The sequence below is a fragment of the Marmota flaviventris genome, chromosome X (assembly GCF_047511675.1).
Source record: "Marmota flaviventris isolate mMarFla1 chromosome X, mMarFla1.hap1, whole genome shotgun sequence".
Taxonomy (NCBI): domain Eukaryota; kingdom Metazoa; phylum Chordata; class Mammalia; order Rodentia; family Sciuridae; genus Marmota; species Marmota flaviventris.
The window spans coordinates 24871208-24892205 of NC_092518.1; the positions used below are offsets into that span (position 1 = coordinate 24871208).

Below are 20998 nucleotides of genomic sequence, written 5' to 3' on the forward strand. Positions count from 1 at the left end.
AAAGAATTTTTCATCATAAGCAATAAGACTTTTCCTAATCTGGTTCTTGATCACTTACTGAGCTTCCGTTATTCACTATCTTGCTTCCTGGGCTTCAGTCACTTCAGCTTTCTTGCTATTCGTGAACCCTCTGAGGATGCTCCCATCTTGGGGCCTTTGTCTTTAGTCTTTCCTCTAGCTGAGTCACTTTACCCCCCAATATCTACCTGGCTCATTCCCCAACTTTTCTACTCAAATGTTACTGCTACTGCCCACTCCATTTAAAAAGTTCCCTTCCACATCCTTCTAGCTACTTATACTGCTTTAATCTTTTTTTTTTTTTTTTGAGACCAGGGATTGAACTCAGAGGCACTTAACCACTGAGCCACATCCCCAGCTCTTTTTATATTTTATTTTGAGACAGGGTTTCATTGAATTGTTTAGCACCTTGCTAAACTGTTTAGGGTGGCTTTCAACTCGCAATCTTCCTGCCTCAGTCTCCCAAGCTGCTGGGATTGTAGGCATGTGCCACTGTGCCTGGCCTGCTTTAGTGTTTATCAAATTCAAAATATTTAACACCAAGAAGACAAAATAACCCAATTAATAAATGGGAAAATGACATGAACAGAAATTTCTCAAAAGAAGAAATACAAATAGCTAACAAATATAATGAAAAAAATGTTCAATATTGTGAGCAATTGTGGAAATGTAAATCAAAACTACTGAGATTTCATCTCATTCCACTTAGAAGGACAACCATCAAGAATACAAACAATAAGGGGCTGGCTCAGTGGTAGAGTGCTTGCCTAGCATGTGTGAGGCACTGGGTTCAATTCTCAGACTGCATATAAATAAATAAAATAAAGGTACATTGACAACTAAAAAAAATAAAAAGAGAATACAACAATAATAAATTCTGGAGAGGATATAGAGGAAAAGCTCTTACATTAGTGGAATTGTAAACTTAGTACAATAACTATGGAAATCAGCATGGAGGTTCCTCAAAAGACTAGGAATGGAACCACCATATGACCCAGATATACCACTCCTCAATATTTATACAAAAGAACTAAAATCAGCATAATATAGTGATACATGCACACCTATGTTTATAGCAGCACAATTCACAATAGCCAAACTATGAAACAAGCTTAGGTGTCTGTCAATGGATGAATGTATAAAGAAAACAAGGTATATATACACAAAGGAGTTTTATTCAGTCATAAAGAAGGATGAAATTACGTCATTTGCAAGAAAATGAATGGAACTTGAAAATATTATGTTAAGTGAAATAAACCAATTTCAGAAAGTCAAGGTTCATATGTTTTCTCTCCTATGTGAAAGCTAGAAAAGAAAAAGGAAAAGAAAGATTGGGGTTGGAGAGATCTCATGAAAACCAAAAGGAGATCAGTAGAGGTAGGGGAAAGGAACCAAGGGAAGGGAGGAGGAGAGGACAGGGAAAATTCTGGGGAATGATATTGGCTAAATTATACTGTTATAATGTGTGAATGTACCAATACCTAATAATGTTTTATTTACTGCTGTTTCCCCAGTTTCTAGAACAGAGTTTGACTTATATGGGTCACTCAATAGATATTTGTTGAGTGAAAAATCAATTGTAGCTGACTGAAAGGAAAGTGAAGCTCATTAGTTTTTTTAGGATATTAGACTAGGCACTAAAGTAAGTTCTTTTCTGTTATATTAGAGTAGGAATTATCTTTAAAGTGCCCATTATTCATTCAATCAAGGCATATCCTGCATCTGTAAACAAGGTGTTATGTTAGGTGCAAGAAATAAAAAAAAAAAAGTGCATACCCTTTACATTTATGCTGCTCACACCTGACTAACTTCCTCTTATGATCTATTTTATTGAAGTATCCTACATTCTTACTCTTGTCTGTCATTGGTATATATGCTACTGAGCTTAAGGTGCAAGGCAACAGGGTGATGTAATTTTATGTTGTCCCCAAAGTCTTTACTAATTAATGGAGATCATGAGGACAGACACCTTAAATAATGACCACCACTACTTATATTGGACAAAATCATCAACCTCATTATGGAAACAAAAGTAAATCAAATTACCCAGTGACTAGAAGGGTCCTATTATGATGTGATTTTTTTTAAACACTTTGAAATACCTGTCAGTCACATTGCCCCCTCACGATTAGGATCCCCCAGGAAGCTGACTCTAAGATAAAATTTAGAGATCAAGATATTTAGTGAGTTGTGCCATTGGGATTGACAACTGTGGAAGGGACTAGAAGGAAGCAAGGATGGGAAAATGGAGAAGTCAAGCTTGAAAATAGACCAGGAACAATTTTATTCAATCCCATGTTAGTTCTTGAGTTAGAGTTAAACTTTTTCTAAGTTGGGCCAAAATGGTCAAGTTTTTATACTCTTATATCAATCAAAAGTTGCCCATGAGGGGGTGTGATCTGAAGTCTATCTATTGGGGACATTCCCCTCCCCCAAAAGGGGATTTGGGAGTGCAGAAAAGTACTCTTAAAGTATTCTTCAGGCACAGATCACTCAGTGTTCTACATGACCCCCATTTTCATGGTCACAAATTGTCCAGGGGTTCATATACAAGAATGGTTCTGAATCAGGAGTAATTTCATCCTTCAGGGGATACTGGACAATGTCTACGAACATTTTGATTGTCACAACTGGAAGCAGGGTTGCTACTGGCATGGCTAGGGATATTGCCAGGGATAATGCCCAGGATGGCTGCCAACAAAAAAGAATTATCTGGTCCCAAATGTCAAGCTAGCCTAGATCAAAAAAACCTGGCTTACTGTCTGACCTGTATTTTATGTGGTAGCCTTAGTAAATAACTTAACCAATCAGATATTCTTTCTTGGAGAGTTTGACTATAATACACAGAGATAAACATGGATGGAAGAGAACTGTGGAAGTAAAAAAAAAGTCAGAACAAAGGAAGAAAACAGAAGTCACAGGAAATAGAAACTATAAATAGAAGGAGAGAAGTCATGATCCTGTGAAAGATGAAATCTACAGGAGCAAATGCATATGTAGAGAGAAGCAAACATATCTTTCATGGTGACTGTTGTTCTTGTCCTTCTTTATGCTTTTCCTATATCTTGAAAATACCCCTCATCACCTAAATCTATTCCTGTTTCTTATAGCTGTGAGCAGATACAGCAATACCTATAGTGGATTGAAATTAAGATGATTTTCATTGTTGATATCTGAATTTATTTAAAAATCCAGGAGAATAGTTTTTAAACAAGGAACAGTTCATATAAGTCTACAAAAGAACGAATGCCTTTGTCCTCACCTCAAAGTTCCTACCAAACAGTATTTTGTAACCCCAAACTGGTTGCGTTCTGAAAATGGAAAACATCCAAATGGAAAAATGAAAGTAATGATTTTTGCCCACAGGGATGTGATTCCACCATTTCTGTTGTGCAAACCTTTGTATTCTGGGACAGATGACAAAATGCTACCCTAGGCCAAACTCACAAACGCCTTTATTTTCTGGGGAGTGTAAAAATATACCTTTTAGAGACAACATTCCACTAAAACAGTGCCCACGTCATGAAACTGATTCAGAACTGTGGTGCTAGTCTCCCTGTTGGAGGTCCTCATGAAGCCCAGGGGAATCTGTCACAATGAAGAAGATGAAATAAGAAAGAAATAGGCATTTGCTTCATGTCTGCCATGCTGCCAGACTAATTTCCACACAGTGATAAAGGAGTGACAGTTAGTGATCAAGGTAAATGGCACCATTTAACTCCAAAGCCAGAGAGAGCAAGCATAGTCTATTGTAGTAGTTTCATAAAGTCTGTGAAAGGTTAATATTATGGGCATCCTACTTGTATCCCCTTTACCAGGTAGGTTCACCTATCCCTAGGTGTTGTGTGTTGGCCTGTTACCTAGTAAGGGCCTATTACATTTTTTACCAGAGAACCTGCCTTAGCCAAATGGGGACTGCCATGCTTTCTTTTATTCTCTGGAAATTCTCCACCAATGACCCATGGACATAAGGGAACACAGGCCCAGCTCCCTTGCCTCAAAGTGAGGCCATCTCTGTGATACAATTTGTGTTTCAGAGCCCCTTGTGGCATCATGCTGGCTGAACTTGGTCTTAATCTTCTTGCTTAGCTTGACTTCCTGACAAGCATCCTTTCTAACTTAGCAGGCTCCCCTCACTCCCTCTCACCTTAGAATGTTCTCTGAATATATTACTTCTATAAGAAGCCCTATCTAAGGCTTCATTTCTTTTTTTTTTTAATATTTTTTTTGTTTTTGACTGATCTTTATTTTTTTAATTTATATGTGGTGCTGAGAATTGAACCCAGTGCCTCACACATGCTAGGCAAGTGCTCTACCCCTGAGCTACAACACCAGCCCCCCGCCAAGGCTCCATTTCTATGGAAACTTACCCAAGATTAAGGGTGCCAACCATCCCGATTTGCCTGGAACTGAGGAGGTACTCTGGAACATGGGACTTTCAGGGATTAAATCAGGAAAGACCTAGACAAACCTGGTTGAGTGGTTATGGTAGATAAATATTTGAATTCTGAGCACCCTTCCTGCTTAAGAAGATGCTTTGCATCCAGGAACTTGTGTGATCTGTATAATATAGACAAATTTGCCAATTTCTGTGGGATAGATATTCCCAAAATGGCTCACTGCAAGCTATCAAAGGTGAATTTGACAACTAGCTCACAATTCCTATATATGTAGCAGTTGGTTCTCTTAAGCCAGTAAGCCAGCTCTAGCACACAAATACCCATAGCAGAAACTCAGAAATTTCCTAGGTTCTCTCATATGTTCAAATATATGGGATATATAGGGGCCATAATGTAAAATTTGATTTCTAAGGATACCTTTATGTAAGCAAATCTGAAGTATTACTGGAAAGCATAAATTTGAGCTAGAGGATAAAAGGCCATGGCAATAGGTTTTGAGAAAGGAGTATAATGGTTATCCATGTATCTTTACACCTAAAGAAATGTTACCAGCATCACTGATAGGTTAGATGGCATTTGTGCCAATTCCCAATATGTAGGACAATACCTAAGCACTGAAGAAACTGGCCCAAATTATTTTGCCTTGAAATTTTACCTGATCCAGAACTTTGGGTTTATAGTCATCTCAATTGTACCTACAAGATTCTTTGTGACCGGTATCATGATGGCTTCTTTAAACCCATCTGAAGCTTTAAATTATTGCCACACTCATATTTCAAATCATCCATCCCTTAAGGATAATGGTAGCATAGGTTGGCACACTGTCAAGTGAATGTAGGCAATTATTAGATGTACTTCAAAATATTTCCCCGTTTAAAAAAATAAATTGGGCATGGAAAGGGTTTAGGGGTAAAGGTTTGGAACACTAAGGATGGAAACAAACCGTTTAGCCCTATGTGTCAAGGCAAAACTATAAAAGTTTGGAATGCTTTGACAAGAGAGAAAAAGAGCTAACTAGAGATGATTAAGGCAGTTAAGATTATAAAGTCTGCAAGAAATAACTGATCAGTTCTTTCTTTTTACAATGTCTCATAATCTGTGAACAAGAAAGTTGCTCAATGAAATTCACAGCTTTAAAATTTAGAATAAATAGTAAAAAGGAAATTCATCTTATAGAGTTTCATTGTCACCAATAGAGTGTAATACTGTAAGAGGTCACTGGGTTAAAAAGTAGAGTATAAGAATTTTGCCTTTGTTGGTTTTTTCCATTATAAAAGTAATATATGCTTATAATAAAAAATCTGCAAAAGTAAAAAGAAAGAAGAGACACAACAGCTGTTTGCATTTTGAAGTACTTTTATTTTCAGTCTTTTTTTATGTATACCTTTCTGCTATTTTAATTTTATTTTCTAATAGATTTGTGATTATGCTGTCATTTTGAAGTCAGCATTTTTCCTTAATTTATTACATGGCACAGTAGACTTTGATAAAAATTACTGTGTAACGTTATGAACACTATTCTTGCTAAGAAGCAAAATAAAAGGTCACTTTATTTATTGAGTATCTACTATGTAATAGTCACTATGCTAAATCTTATGCCCTTTGTATTATCAATGTCAGGAGTAAATCTACCACTCTTTCTTTTAGGTATAAGACATAATCCATTCTGTAAATATTTATTGAATATCTACCAAGCGCCAGATATTGTTAGGTGCTGTAGAATATAAGTGTCAACAAGACTGAGACTATCCTGACCTTACTAAGATTAGGGTCTACCCATTTGATTATTCATCTGTTCATTAATTATACAAATAACTATCAAGCTCTTATAATCGGCAAAACATATATATTAGATTCATGAAATCCATCTTCAGAAAGGAGAGGAACTACTTATATCTGAGAATTAAATGCAAGAGGATGAATGATATTTCATGACTAGTATGACTCTAACAGGCATATACTAAGTTATACTATCAAGTTGATAGTAATAATGATTCTAATGCTATTATTAATAACAAACACTTATACAAGAGTTACTACATGCCAATATTCTAAGGATTTTACATATGTTAACTAATTCTTATCCTAACCCTATAGGAGAATACCATCATACTTCATTGAATTCAAAATCTTGTTAGTTATAAAGTGCATTCTGATTTCAGGGCTGTTAAAACCTGAGTCAAGAAGCATGTCTTAAAATTGATTAAATATGGAAATATTATCTTCATTTTAAAGATGAAGACTATAAGGATTAAATATTTGAGCCAGGAAATAAAACCAGTTGGTTTAGTTCTATAGCTTTTACTCTTTTTTGATTGTTTTATGGAAGGGGTATTACTATATTGCCCAGGCTGGCCTCTAATTCCTGACTCAAGGGATCCTCTTGTCTCAGCTTCTGTAGCAGCTGAGACTAGAGGTGTGTGCCACTGTGCACAGCCAGCTTTACTATTAACCCATATCTCAAACCAGTGATTAGACAATCTTTGGCTCAGAGGTGTTGAAAGAAAAATTCAGGCTCTGTCAACCAGCTTGAAAGAATAGAAAAGAAAAAAAACATTTGGCAATACCACAGGCCTAAATAGTCATTGGCCTGTGTATGTGTTCTTAATAGAAAAGACAGTGTGATCTAGGGCTTGGAAGTCCAGAAATTGGGTTTCACTCCAGGATCAATGATAACCATGTTTGTGACTGTGGTTATATTATTTGATCTTTTTACACCGTTTTTGCCATCTGTAAAATACGGAAAGGATTAGAGTAATTTAGTGCCTCTCAAAACTTTTTTACTGTAACTCACAAAAGGAAAACATTTTATAATGTGATCTAGTGTGCATACATACACACTTAACTAAACAACCAAAGTGCCAAAAGAACATTTAACTTTACTTGTGTAATGTACTCTAATATTTTCTCATCTGCTTCATTCCATTCCATTAAACAATAGTTGGATGCAAAGCATTAAACTGATTTTAAAATTCTCTACTAAGCCACACCTATGAGTCTGAAAGCTATTAGTATAGTTACATTCTAAGCTTCTCTCTAGTTAGGAAACTTCATAGCATAAGGAGACTCCTGGAATAGGGAAGGGGGCTGGGGCTGGGAACTTCCGGGAAGGTAGAAAGTTGACCCTTTTTCTTTTTAAGTGGGTCCCATTCTTACCACTTTGGGCAGAAAATTCTTGTAATTATACCATTTAGGAAATACCAATTTGGGGCAAAGATTCAGTATGCTTTAAGACATGTTTAGTGATAAATTAATTGGTGTGCCTCAAAAATGCTTTCATAGTTACAGGTATGACAAAGAGCACCAAATTCCATCTTCCTTTTAGAGTCTAAGTGCCTCATAAAGGCTCCAAGAATTCCAACAGAAAAGTCTAGTCTTGAAAAGTGCTAGTCTTTATAAACTCAAGTTTTGCCAATCTTACTCATCCCAGAATTAATTTTTCAAGGGACAGTTATTAAAATCTTAAAGAACTTTAATGTTCTGAGAAACCCAACTTAGAAAATGTTCCTTTAGGGGATTCTAGAATATATTTTTTTTCTTTTGAGGAACTGGGGATTGAACCCAAGGACACTCTATTGCTAAACTATATTCCTAGGCCTTTTCATTTTTTTATTTTGAGATGGAGTCTTGCAAAGCTGCAGAGGCTGGCTTTAACCTTGTAATCTTCAGCCTCCCGAGTTGGTGGGATTACATGTGTGTGCCACTGTTCCTAGCCCACATATATTTTTTATAATGATTTGTATAGTAAAATCTATAAATGTTTTAAAATCATAATACTAGAATTTCTCTTTTTTCTTAGTTTAAGTTGCAGAAGTCAATTAGGAGTACTAGGGTTTTCAAACTAGAATTAAAGACAAGTTAGTGTCTATGAATGGAGAAGGGTCACATTTTACAATGTTTTTCTCTTCTCATTTTCTCTCAGATCTAAGATAAAAGAAACAACTTCTTTAACAAGTACAGATTGGGCCACCAAGAAGAAACAGTGAATACTTCTTTTAGTAAGATACTGTCTCTCTCTTATGATAAAAAAACAGCTGGCAAAGTAGTTTCCAAATGAGAGTCTATACATTGGCAGGGTGGGGGGTGGGGGTGGGGAGTCAATAGTCAATAAGCCTGTTTGTGGGCAGGGGTGTAGTTAGTGACTTATCCTTATTTTTCATTCAATCTCAATCTCTCTCTCTCTCTCTCTCTCTCTCTCTCTCTCTCTCTCTCCTTTTGTACTGGGAATTGAACCTAGGGTGCTTAAACACTGAGCCACATCCCCAACCCTTTTAATTTTTGAGACAAGGTCTTGTTAGGTTGCTGTGGCTGGCCTCAAACTTGTGATCCTTTTGCCCCAGCCTCCCTAATTGCTGGGATTATAGGCATGCATCACCACACCTGGCTCCATTGTAATATCAAAGTTTCAGAAATCACTCTATTATTATTCCTAGTAACCTGGAAGCAAATTACTGTTACTAAACAACTTAAACTCATTTGAAATGACCTTAGTGGAATTTTTAAGCGTATTTTTATATTTTGGAAGGAGGCTGTTTTTCTTTTATAGATTACAATCTAATAGCTGGGAAGTGACTTCCAACAGGCCCTTCCTCAAACATGGTTTTGATGGTGCACCCAACTTACTAGATGGTACAACTTACTAGAGATCAGTTTGGTAACATATATGAGAAGGCTTTAAATGTAAACGTCCTTTAACATAGCAATTAGACAGGCATTTGTCTTTTAGAAAGAATCTGAGATGTTTGTAAAGGTATAGAAAGAATGTGAGTCACAACATTGGATATAATAGTGAATATGACTATTTTAATATACGATTAGGGGGAAAAAGCAGATCATGCAACTGTAACATATTTTTTTATTCCTGCTTAGTTTAAAAGAAAAAAATGAACCTGGATAACATATATACAGACTAAAACAGACAATATACAAACAATATTTCTGATAGTGTTTATCTTTGAGTGATGGGATTGTGGATAATTTTCCTTTTCCTGTTAATACTCTCTGCTTCTTATATTTTCCTTGATAGGCATATATTATCTTCATAACTTAACAAAGGATAACAGAAAGACACAGTCCATGTCTAGCCTTACTGTTCTATTTCTTAAATATCCTTTAAAACAAATTGGTATACTTTTTTATATACACAAGCAAAGCTTCTAAGCATATATTGATATTCCACATGGGCATCTGAGAGATTGGTGACCTCTAGGGCTGGCTCCATTCAGGCAGGTAGATCAATCTTTTAATGAGTGTCCATATCTGCAGGCCTGACCTTTCTGGAAGTGGGCACTGATGTGATATGATTTGAAAGGTGTGAGGATGATCCACCTGCCCCTGGATGTTCTTTCTGAACAGCTCAGAGCTTCTGGTTGACACCAGAGAGCCATTCCTTAGGCTTATGGATTTTTACCCTATTAAAATGCAAATAACCCAGAGAAGTACACATTAAACTTTACCTGTCACCTGGGTTAAATGAGTATAACATATCACTTTCTGGGAATAGGTTTTAATGGAGAAGACATGGGAATTCAGAGGGAGGGGGACAGAAAAGAAAGTATGAATGAATACAAATTGTCTGAGGAGTAATTAATATTCACAATAGTAATATTTTTTATTTATGGTCTATGAGTCACTTAGGAGTATGTTATCATATTTAATCTCAATTAAATCAAATAAATGGCTGTCACCAAGGCGAATTAAGGTGACCAGAGATTTGGAAAAATATAGAAGACAAAATTTGCAGCCTTTATAATATATATATTTTTCAGTACTGGGGAGCTTAACCACTGAGCCATATCCCCATTCCTCTTTATTTTTTTTTATTTTGAGACAGCATCTCGCTAAGTTGCTCAGGGCCTTGTTAAATTGCTGAGACTGGCCTTGAACTAGCAATCCTCCTGCCTCAGCCTTCTGAGTTGCTGGGATTACAAGCATGTGCTACCATACCCAGCTGCCTTTAAATTTTTTAAGAGCCATCCCTAACAGCCACAACCCTATTCATTGTGATAAACTCCTTTATTTCCCTTTTTTTTCTTGTCAACTCCTAAGCTTGTGGGATACTATTCAAATAACTAGATCACATGCAGATAAGAAGGTTAGAATTAATTGAGAAAATATGAGAACTTTACTGAATCCATTATTGATGTTTAATGAAAAGATAGGACCAGCCCTTCCAGGAATTTTTTTTCTATAAAAGACCATGACCAACTGGAGTCACATGTGAAAGCATCTAGTTAAATACTTCACAATGTTTGTAAGCATGTATCTTTTTCTTTCTACTGGGGATTGAATCCAGGGATGCTTAACCATTGAGCCACATCCCTAGCCCCATTTTTTAAATTAATTTTAAAAATTTTGAGACAGGGTCTTGCTAAGTTGTTTAGGGCCTCGCTAAGTTGCTGAGGCTGGCTTTGAACTCACAATCCTCCTGCCTCAGCCTCCCAAGCTGCTGGGATTACAGGTGTGTGCCACGGCACCTGGCAACATTTATCTTTTTAGTCGTGTGTGTGTGTGTGTGTGTGTGTGTGTGTGTGTGTGTGTTGGGGACTGAACCCAGGGCCTTGCACATGTGAGGCAAGCACTCTACCAACCGAGTTATATCCCCAGCCCTAGCATGTATCTTTTAAAATAACTCAGGGAGAATTGAAAAGAAAGGAAAGAACCAGAAAGTAGAAATAAAAGAATGTAGCAGAAGACTGAGGGGAAACCATATAGAATTATTTCTTCTTTACAAGACACACAAATTAAGTAAAAGTACAGTGTAGTTGTTATAAACACAGATTCTAGAGCTAACTTCTTGAATTAGAATCCTGGCTTTATCATCTACTAGCTATGTCAATGTGTACCTCAGTCTCTTCCTCATTTAAATGGGAGGAATAATGGCACCTAACTAATGGAGTTGCTATAAGGGTTAAATTAATAAATATCTACAACATTGTCAGGCACAGAGTAATTGCCTTCAAACGATGGTTAAACTTTCATATATACTGGGTATGCCCAGAAGGCAAGGCATCAAAATGTTAACAGTTGCTAACTCCATACAGTAGACATATAGCTTTTTAAATACCACAACTCAACATATATATTTTTTAAAATTAAAGAAAAAGTGGTGTAAATCAAAATTAAGTACAGGAAAATAGGTACTTGCCAATTCAATACACATTATTAATAGAATGTTACTTGAGTTTTCAGTTAAGTAAAGCCATTTCTTCTAGCATCAATTACAAAATATACCACATTTATTAATAGTAACTAAACAATATGACTAATTTTAAAAGTACAATTAATAAAGTATTAAAACAGCCTACCAAATAAAAAATGTGTAGGGGTCAAAGATAAAAGAGAGATAAGAGTAATTAGACAGCAAATACCAGAGACTGGGATTCCAACTTGGAGGCAGGAAGTATTTTAATGAATTATAGAAACAATTACAAATTCATAGTAACATAAATTGAATGACCATATTATAATTATATTATTGTCAGCTTTATGAAGTGAACTTATATAGGCTGAAATAAGGTCTCAAAAATATGAATGAAGCTAGCACTCAAGGATACATTATGGAAACATTCATGTATTTGCTAAGACTGGACAAAATGATCTAATGGGTCCTCCTGTTCCTTACCTTCTGGAGTCATGTACCAAGTTATATTTCAGGATGATTTATGCCTCTACTGCATCTGGCAGAAATGACTATAATTCAGTCCTGGATTCTTAGCTACCAGGAAGCAATGAAGAGGTTAAGTGGTGAAAATTGAAAACTTACTGGAAAGGAAGTGCTGGGATGCTGGGCCAAAGTCCCTGTGGGCTTCATGCAGCTGCCTGACACGGTCCTCCACAGCCACCTGGGGAAACAAGGAGAAAAATGATTTCTCATCATAAATAATAAAGAACAATTAAAAAATGTATCCTTTTCTTTTTTTGTAAATGGTTTTGGGTTTCTGAGGCTGAGAATCCTAAAGCAACAATTCATAACCCTGCTTTTAATACCGTGTTACCGTAGATGGTGTTCAAGACCGATTTTTATTAAACCAAGGCCAAACACAAGGATTTCCTCTCTCTTGACAGCGTTAAAATGAAATTTTGTATTCCACTGGTTGGCAGCCATGAATAAACTTTTCTCTCAATTAGCACCATCAAAAAGCACAAAGTAATTCTTTCACAAATAGTTATACTACCACTTTGCATTATGTCAGGTAACTAAAGGATCTCAGAAATGACATTTTTTATCTTAGTCTTTTATTTTTGACTGATTTTTTGTTATTAATATTGGCCAGTTATCACTGGATCAGTAAATTATAATTAATTATTGATCATAAATAATCAATAGCTGATTAATACTTAAGTATCAGAGAAGTAGAGGCAAGGTTTACATTTGGGGTAATAAAGGGTAGGTGGTAAGATGAAAGAAACTTTCAGCTTTCAGTGGACTTGGAAATTACTGAGAGAAATATGCCTCAGGCAGCGTGGAGTAAAAATTGTCATTCTTTTTCTTCCTATTAGGTTTTTCTATAATATATATTTATACAGTGTCCTGTAAGCTTGGTGAATTCCATTCTTGGTCAGAAAAAAAGGAGTAATTTTAGGGGTGAAATGATATACTTTGTCATCTGGCATTTTGCCAGTGTAATATTAGTGGTGGCCCTGGGCATCTTAGTTCTGTAACTCTGAATTTTGGTTTGGTTTTGAGGAGTTCATGATAAACTAGGAATGCTCAGAGTTTGTCAACAGCCACCAGAACTTGGTGGTAGTGGTATTGGTGATTGGGGTTAGCTCCCATGGTGTGGAGAATTTCCAAGAAGCAAAGCAGATCTTAATCTCATTAGAAGACTGGCTCAGGTAGTCTGGCCTAAAGCCAACATGGATTTTCCACTATTAATTGTCTTCTGGAGATTTAGAACAATGTTCTTTTTTCACTTCTTCCCTAGCCTCATCCATCTTTGCCTGCACAAAATATTTGGAAAAACAAGTAGGTTTTCCAAAAAATGCAAGATTAGCTTCATTGTTATACATATAAAATCATAAAGAATATTCCAAACTTGCCCACCAAATCTTCTGACCTGCACTCCCAGACAAACTACCTGCTAAGCCTATCAAACCATCTGCTCAGTCTGAAATACTACGTCCAATATAACACTTTCATGATTTCTTCATGTTGTTTCTTTCTAGAATGCTCTTACCCTCTTTCTCTCCAAGTTCAAGGCTGTTAACCATTTATGTTTGCTTTCCCATCTTTCTCATTAGAATTAATGCCTTCCTCAGCATACTCACAGCCCATGGTTTATACTTGAAACCCTTCTGTTATATCATCCATTTTAGTTATATGGACATAAGTATCTTCTGCTAAAAGCCCTTGGTAGCAATGACTATTCCTTGTTTCTCTTTCTTCCCATATGATGCCCCCATCCCCAGAATTCATTGAACCCTGAATATCGTAAGTGGTATTAAATATTTATTTAATGACTAGTTGATGACACAAATGTGTAAATGAGTTAATGCAGTGTGTGTGTGTGTGTGTGTGTGTGTGTGTGTATGTACATATGTGTGTGTGTGAGAGAGACAGATAGGAAGAGACAGAGAAGTGGGGGACAAACAAGAATATCCATTGACACTGACTGATGGTTAATTCTATGTGTCAACTTGTGCTGCATGGGGCCTACAATGAACATTATTTCTGGATATGTCTAGGAGGATGTGTTTTTTTAAAAATGAGATTTGCATTGGAATATGTGCATTCAGCAAAGTAGAATGCCCTTCCCAATGTGGATGGGCATCATCCAATCAAGGCCTGAACTGCCATTTTTTTTTTTTTTTGGTGGTGCTAGGGATTGTACCTAGGGCTTTGTGCATGCAAGGCAAGCACTCTACCAACTGAGCTATCTCCCCAGCCCCCTGAACTGCCTTTTTTGCTCTGCCTACCTATTTGAGTCAGAAGGACATTGGTATTTTCCTGCCCTTGGACTGGGGTTTACACCATCATTTCCCTGGTTGTTTGGCCTTTTAGACTTGGATTGGAACTACACTGCTGATACACTACAAGGGACTTCTCAGCCTCTATAATAGGACAACCTATTACCTCCTAATAAATCGAACTTCATCTATTTAACTATATCTCCTATTGCAGTTGTGTTTTTCTGGAGAACCCTGACTAATACAGTGACTCTGGGTAAATTATTCTAATCTTAACTTTCCCTGTTAATAAGATTTGGGCAATAATATGACCTACCTCATAGTTTTTGTGGGTATTAAGTAAGATACATATATATATATATATATATATATATATATATATATATATATATATATATATATTAGTGTTTAGCCTACTTTCTATCATACTGTAATTGCTCAACAAATGTTAGTAGCTACTGCTATTGTTAATAAATGGAGAGAAATAAGTTATAATGTTCTGGACCCCACCACATACAATATAAAAAAGGTTAATATTTATTAAGCACTATGTAATATGAATTAACATTTAATCTTCATAAGTTTGTGATAGAAATTGATAGTATCTCTTCATTTCACTGATGTAGAAACTGAGGCATGAGAGGTTTAAAAAATACTTGCTTCAGCAAGTAGTTAGTAAATTGGCAGTGCCAGGATTCAAACTCATTCATTCAGGCTCTTGTCCTTAATTAGTATGTGGGAGAAGAAAACTGAATTAAAAGGTATTTTATCAGTATTTAATAAGTAGTTAGCATTTAAATTTCTTTATTTTTTAGTCAATTAATTTATTGAATTAATGCAGATCAAATTGGTGTATACATCTATGAACTTTAGTTGTCAGTATATTTTATGACCCAATGCAAGACCACTTCTTGGTCTTGAAGAACCTGATTCCATAAGATTATAGAAAAAATATGGAAGAATACATGCCAATGAGTGTTTATAATATGTAATTATTTCTAAATCCAGAATGGGTCATTTCATGAACAAATTAATAAAGAGATGAATGTGAATGTTTGAGAAGAGGGAAGAGGAGATGAAAAGGTCGTATAGTAGCAGACACTGATCAGGAATCTTTTTACATAATGATAAAGAAATCTTAGGCTGGGGATCTGGCTTGATTGAATGCTTGCTTGGCATGCCTGGGGCCCTGAGTTCAATCCCTGGCACTGGAAAAAAAGTCTCAAGGGGGAAGATGCACATGGTAAAGGGTAAAGGAGTATGATTAGGCCAAGTCCTTTGAGTATCATCACAGGGACTGCATGGATGGATGAAGCATCTGATTCCATTATAAGCCCCCAATCACTAAAGCTTGTTTCCGTCTTATATAAGCAGAACCACACTGGTAGTTTCCAGTGCATATCCAATATTGTAAAGAGTTTAAACTGAGATCAAAGAGACCTTCTATACCTATGACTCAAACTTACAAAAATGCATGAGAGTGAGACAAATTAAAAATGCATCATGCAATGAAATGAAATATTCAGGAAACAGCTAGAAAATAACTAGAGAATTAAGCATAAAATATTTCATTTCACAAATTATCATTGGAGAAAGGTATTTTGTGTGGACTGAATGCACAATTGACTAAATAAAGAAATAATTTTAAGAAGAAAAATCTGAAGGTAACCAAAGTCTTCATAAGCTGTAGTTAGAAACAAAGCACTTTATTCTATGAGCAATTATACAAGGAAATAAAATTTGATAAAATTTTGAAACAAAAGCCTGCATGTATTAGACCTTCCTAACTGGCTGTGGGGTGTGTGTGTGTGATTTTGGTACTGGGGATTGAAGCCAGGGGTGCTCTACCATTGAGCTACATCCCCAGTCCTTTTTTATATTTTGAGACAAGGTCTCATTAAATTGCCAAGGCTGGCCTTGAACTTGCAATCCTCCTGCCTCAGCCTCCTGAGTACCTGACATTATGGGATGCAGGTGCCTGGGTAACTGGTTATGCTTTTACTCAATATAAAGTAGTATATGCAAACCAGAAAGCAAAATCTAGAAATTATACACTAGTACCTTGCATTTGGGTACAACTGATTCTTCACTCAGTTAATTATTTGCTCACTTTCTAAGTGTCTGTTGATATTGAAAGGGATATACAGGAAGCAAATATTATAGTCTCTGATCTTTGGATGCATAAAGGGTGGAAGGTGCAGAATAGTGATAAACCCAGGAAAGGCCTGGGGCAATAGAACAATGATGTGTAGGAGAACAGTGAGATCCAATGCAGATGATGCAAAACAAGGCATATTCTAGGTCTAGAGAACACAAAAGATTCCTGTGAGATGACTCCCTATTTTAGAGGAAAGCTGGGTTTTACAAACATTAGTATGTCTGTATGGCACACATCAGATTCCAAAGGGGCCCTAAGGCTGAAACCAGCTAGAGTCTGTTGCACTTGACCAGGTAGAGTCTGTTGTACTTGACTAGACTTGCATTGGAATTAAGACAGTATTGCCTGGAATATTAAAAAAGGGTACATATTAGGAGGTATTTTGAAAGATAGAATGACTATCCAATTTGGTGTTGGGGCTTAATATTTTAAGAAATAAATACACTCTTAGATTTCATGTATGGAAGAATGGAAACATGACAATTAGAAAAGGGAGAAATGGCATATGTACGTATGAATTCATTTGGAACATGATGCATTTAAGTTAACAGCGAAACCTTTAACTTGGGATGTCAAGTATAGTCAGTTACAGATGAATAATTTGTCTCAGTCATTAAAGGAAGTCAAAGGAAATGAGACTAAAGAGCTAAGAGTGAGCTTTGGAAGGTGATTCAAGAAGAAAGAGCTAAAGGAGTTTAAATGGAATTATTTAAAGAGATAGGAGGAACCCAATTTTCTCTGAATAAATAGGTCATACCTATTTTCCTTTTTTAGGAAAATTAATACAAGCATCACATCTTTTTGGAAGTATACATCTTGTTTCTACTATTAGATTATAGATCATGAAAGCTTAGAACTGGAAGAAATCTTATCTATTGATACATGAGGGTCTATTCTTTAGAACTATCCCAGATGGGCAAAAAAGTGCCATCTGGTCCATGAGTACTCATAATATAGTTTGCAGCAATTCTTCAATAAAAGGATGTCAGGAGAAGAAAGGTCTTTTTTTTTATATGCTCTTTAAGGACAGGGAGACATCTCTCTTTCCTTACCCCAGTAACTAGCACAGTACCTGGCAAATAGCAGGTGCTCAATTCATGAAGTGAGTGAATTAATGTCTAGTTTATTTATGGATCTTCACTCTAACAACTACATTTTAAATAAATAATTCCTTTTGCAAGATCCCTGACATAAGTTTTTGGAAGATCTTTCCCTTCTTTCTTTCCTTTCAATTTTCATGATCAAAGTAAAAAAAGAAAAGGAAAAAAAAATTGATTCATTTTGCCTGCAAAACTAGACTAAAAAAAAAATCAAAGCAGGGAGATGGGGATGTAGCTTAGTGGTAGGGTGCTTGCCTAGCACATAAGAGGTCCTGGGTTCAATCCCCAGCTCTGTAAAAAAATAAAAAGTCTAAAAATCAAAGCAATAAGCTATGAAACAACCCAAAAGCCAAGTTTCCCCTATGCTTGTTTTTTCTAATTTTAAAATAATAATACTTGAGAGCTATGAGGGCGATTATTCTCTTTTGTCTTCTCATTTCAGATGGCTTCTGCAGACAATGTACTGCTTGCAAAGACCTCCCTTCTTTTGCTCCAGTAAGAAACAATGTCTAGATTTATATAAAGGATAATTATTGGAATGCAAATTCCTTGCCTAGGACACAGTGACCTTGTTTTTCTTGTTCACAATTTAACACAATGCCTAGTAACAGGAGACACTCGATAAAAATTCAATAAATGAATGAATGAAAGACTTTTAAAATTCCTATAATCTGTTAGGCACTTCACTACCTATAAATATGGTAGAATTGAAAGTATAATTTTGAGGATAATGAATGAACACCAAGTCATCCAACTAAATTAATGATAACACATTCTTAATTCCCAGCTGTGACTATTTCTCAAAGCTCAATCCATTCCTCTGTGTATTTTGAAGGTTATCTTTACTTCATTTTTTTCTTCAAAATGGCTTTAAATAAGCCAAAAGATAAAAGAAGGAAAAAAGGACAGAGAACAACACCATGGCTCTTAGAAATGATTTCAAATGAATTTCTCTAAATGTAAATGTTAGTTACTTAACTTTGTTTTAAATTCTTAAGGGTTTCCAGTTTTTCTTTTGATCTGTTAATTACTTTAAAATTTTTATTTTCACTGGAGTTTTGGGAGAGTCGGGGATATGCTCCTGATGAGGAAGTACATTGCTAGATACTATGGTTTCTTCCTAGTCCTAGTGTTCTTACAGATGTCACGTACATAAATTGTGTTCACTCCAGTCTAGGGAAAAGAGATAGGTAGGCACGTACATTTCGATTTTCTGGCTCTCAGTCTGTCTAGACCCTTGATAAATATCCATGGCATGCAGGAACCAAACTTCACACCTACGTTAATGAGCCCATTAGAAACAACACAGTACAAAAACTTGTTTTGTACTGTGATGCTATTGAATAAACCACACATGTCTCTGTATAGTCTACTCATGAATTTTGTCCTACAATTCTGCAGTTTGTATAGTTTTCTCTGTGCATGGTTTGGGAGGGTCTTCATAATTCATTCTTAGTTCCAAATCCTTTCATGTAATGCTCATAAATGCAGGTCTAAACATTATCCTGGAAACTCTACTGAGACTTATTTCTATTTCAGTTAAAATCCTTTTTTACTAATTGCAATCTTTTTCAGTTAAAATCTATTCTTTTACTAATCCTGATTTCTTTTGAGTTATAATTGAGAAGGTCTGATACAAAGTTTGGAGTGAGGGTTTGTTATAGGTACAGCTCTGTGGGCTTATTGAATGTAGAGATTGGCTGGATTCTGTTTTCATTGAATTTATTCATGTGCTTTCTTGACATTAGAAGACTTATGAGTTCAACAAGAGCTTTTTGTGTTTGACTTTGTGGTAGATCACAAGAAAGTGTACTAACATGTTATCCATTATGAGTAGCAGCATAATCATTGAGTGATTGTTGGCATGGATATTGACGTGGGCCATATGAGACCATCACTAATCCATTTTTTTTTTTTTTGAGAGATGGTCTCACTGTTGCAGGCTGACCTCCAACGTCTGGGCTATAGTGATCATATACTTCAGCCTCCTCAGCAGCTGGGACTATAGGCCCCCATCATCTACCATTTTTATGTTAATCTTCCACACATTCTCCCACCTCCATTTAAAGAAAATGTGTTGATTCCTTTCTTAATCTATATCTCCTTGTTTTCTTTATGTTTTTTTAGTGCTGGGTATCAAACTTGGGGTCCCTTGCATGTTAGGCAAGTGCTCGATCACCTCTAGGTCTGACTCCTTTTCTTATTCACATTCTTCCTTTTTCCTCACAGTTATGTTCTATCCAACCCACCAGAAGAGTGTCAAGGCTCTGCTGAGGCCGACAGAGAGCACCTCAAATGAAGTAGGAGCTCCAGCCCAAGTCAGCCCAAAATTTCTCCAGCAACATTATTCCTCTCATTCTGAAAAACTCTTCCATCAACTGGGAAGCAAGAGAGGACAAACAGTAAGTCCCTTGTCCATTGTTTAGGCTTTAAGCTTTCCCCTCACCAATTTCTAAAATGCACTTTGGAAATTGGTTTGTTGCTTTTCATGCTCAAGCAATTGCCTCATTCTGTGATAATGGAGTCAGGTTATATCAACATTAAGTTGACTTCATAGACTCAAGTACCTTAAGGGTATCATTAATTTTAATTTAGAAAAGTAGCAATCAACCTCCTATCCTGCTTCATTTGTCAAAATCTTTAGTTTTAGTTACATCTACAGATTGTTATGAAAATTGTGATGGGGGAGGGAGGGAAGAGATCATAGGAAGTGTTTCTTCAAAGGGATAGAAGTTGAATTGCTCTGCTTAGATGATGTAGCTTCATGCAGATTTTTTCTTAAAAAATAGGTTCTCTTTTTAAAAGCTTTCCTAATGTATCTCATGATTTGCAACAGGAACTAAAGTCAAGTGGCTCTCACCTTGCAACACCATTATGTTAAATCATTTACATTTCAGCTTTAGCTATTTATTATTGAGCTTTATTTATCCCACATTTAGAAGATATCATTCTCATAGAAATTTTCTGCGGCCACTGGAGCATTCCTTACTGGGGGCATTTTGGGCCATAAGTAGCATAATGTTCACATGGTAATTACATAATGATGCCTCCTGGTATTAGAACACAGGAGCGTTCCCAAGGACCAGAAGTGGCAATTTGAAATAATTATCAATGGCATAAAATATAACTGGTATCATTTTGGAAAAAAAAGCATATAGAGCAGTTAGCAAATTCATATTATAAAAACGACTGAAGCGGGTTGAAATTTTAAAGATAAATGAAAAGAAGATAAAGCACTGGGAATTAAATATTTTGTCTCAATGGCAAATCCCTTATATTTTGGGTAATAATACAGTTTTTAATGAAGGCTGGAAGGGAGAATTTGCTGAAGTATGCATACAACAATCCTTAACCAAGGAAATCAAGGCTCCTTAAATCCCACACCATGCTCCAAGCATTTCCAAAGCTTCCTG

General features: G+C 36.0%; 1 protein-coding gene across 8 annotated transcripts in view; it reads right to left on the reverse strand.

The window, feature by feature from the left end:
• Dmd (dystrophin) overlaps positions 1–20998 on the reverse strand; it is a 2062171-nt gene that overhangs the window by 225923 nt on the left and 1815250 nt on the right. For all 8 annotated transcript variants that reach the window (XM_071606751.1, XM_071606753.1, XM_071606749.1 and 5 more), the window contains one exon: positions 12184–12262. In XM_071606751.1, coding sequence (XP_071462852.1) covers positions 12184–12262 — 79 coding nt within the window. The remainder of the gene's footprint in view (positions 1–12183; positions 12263–20998) is intronic.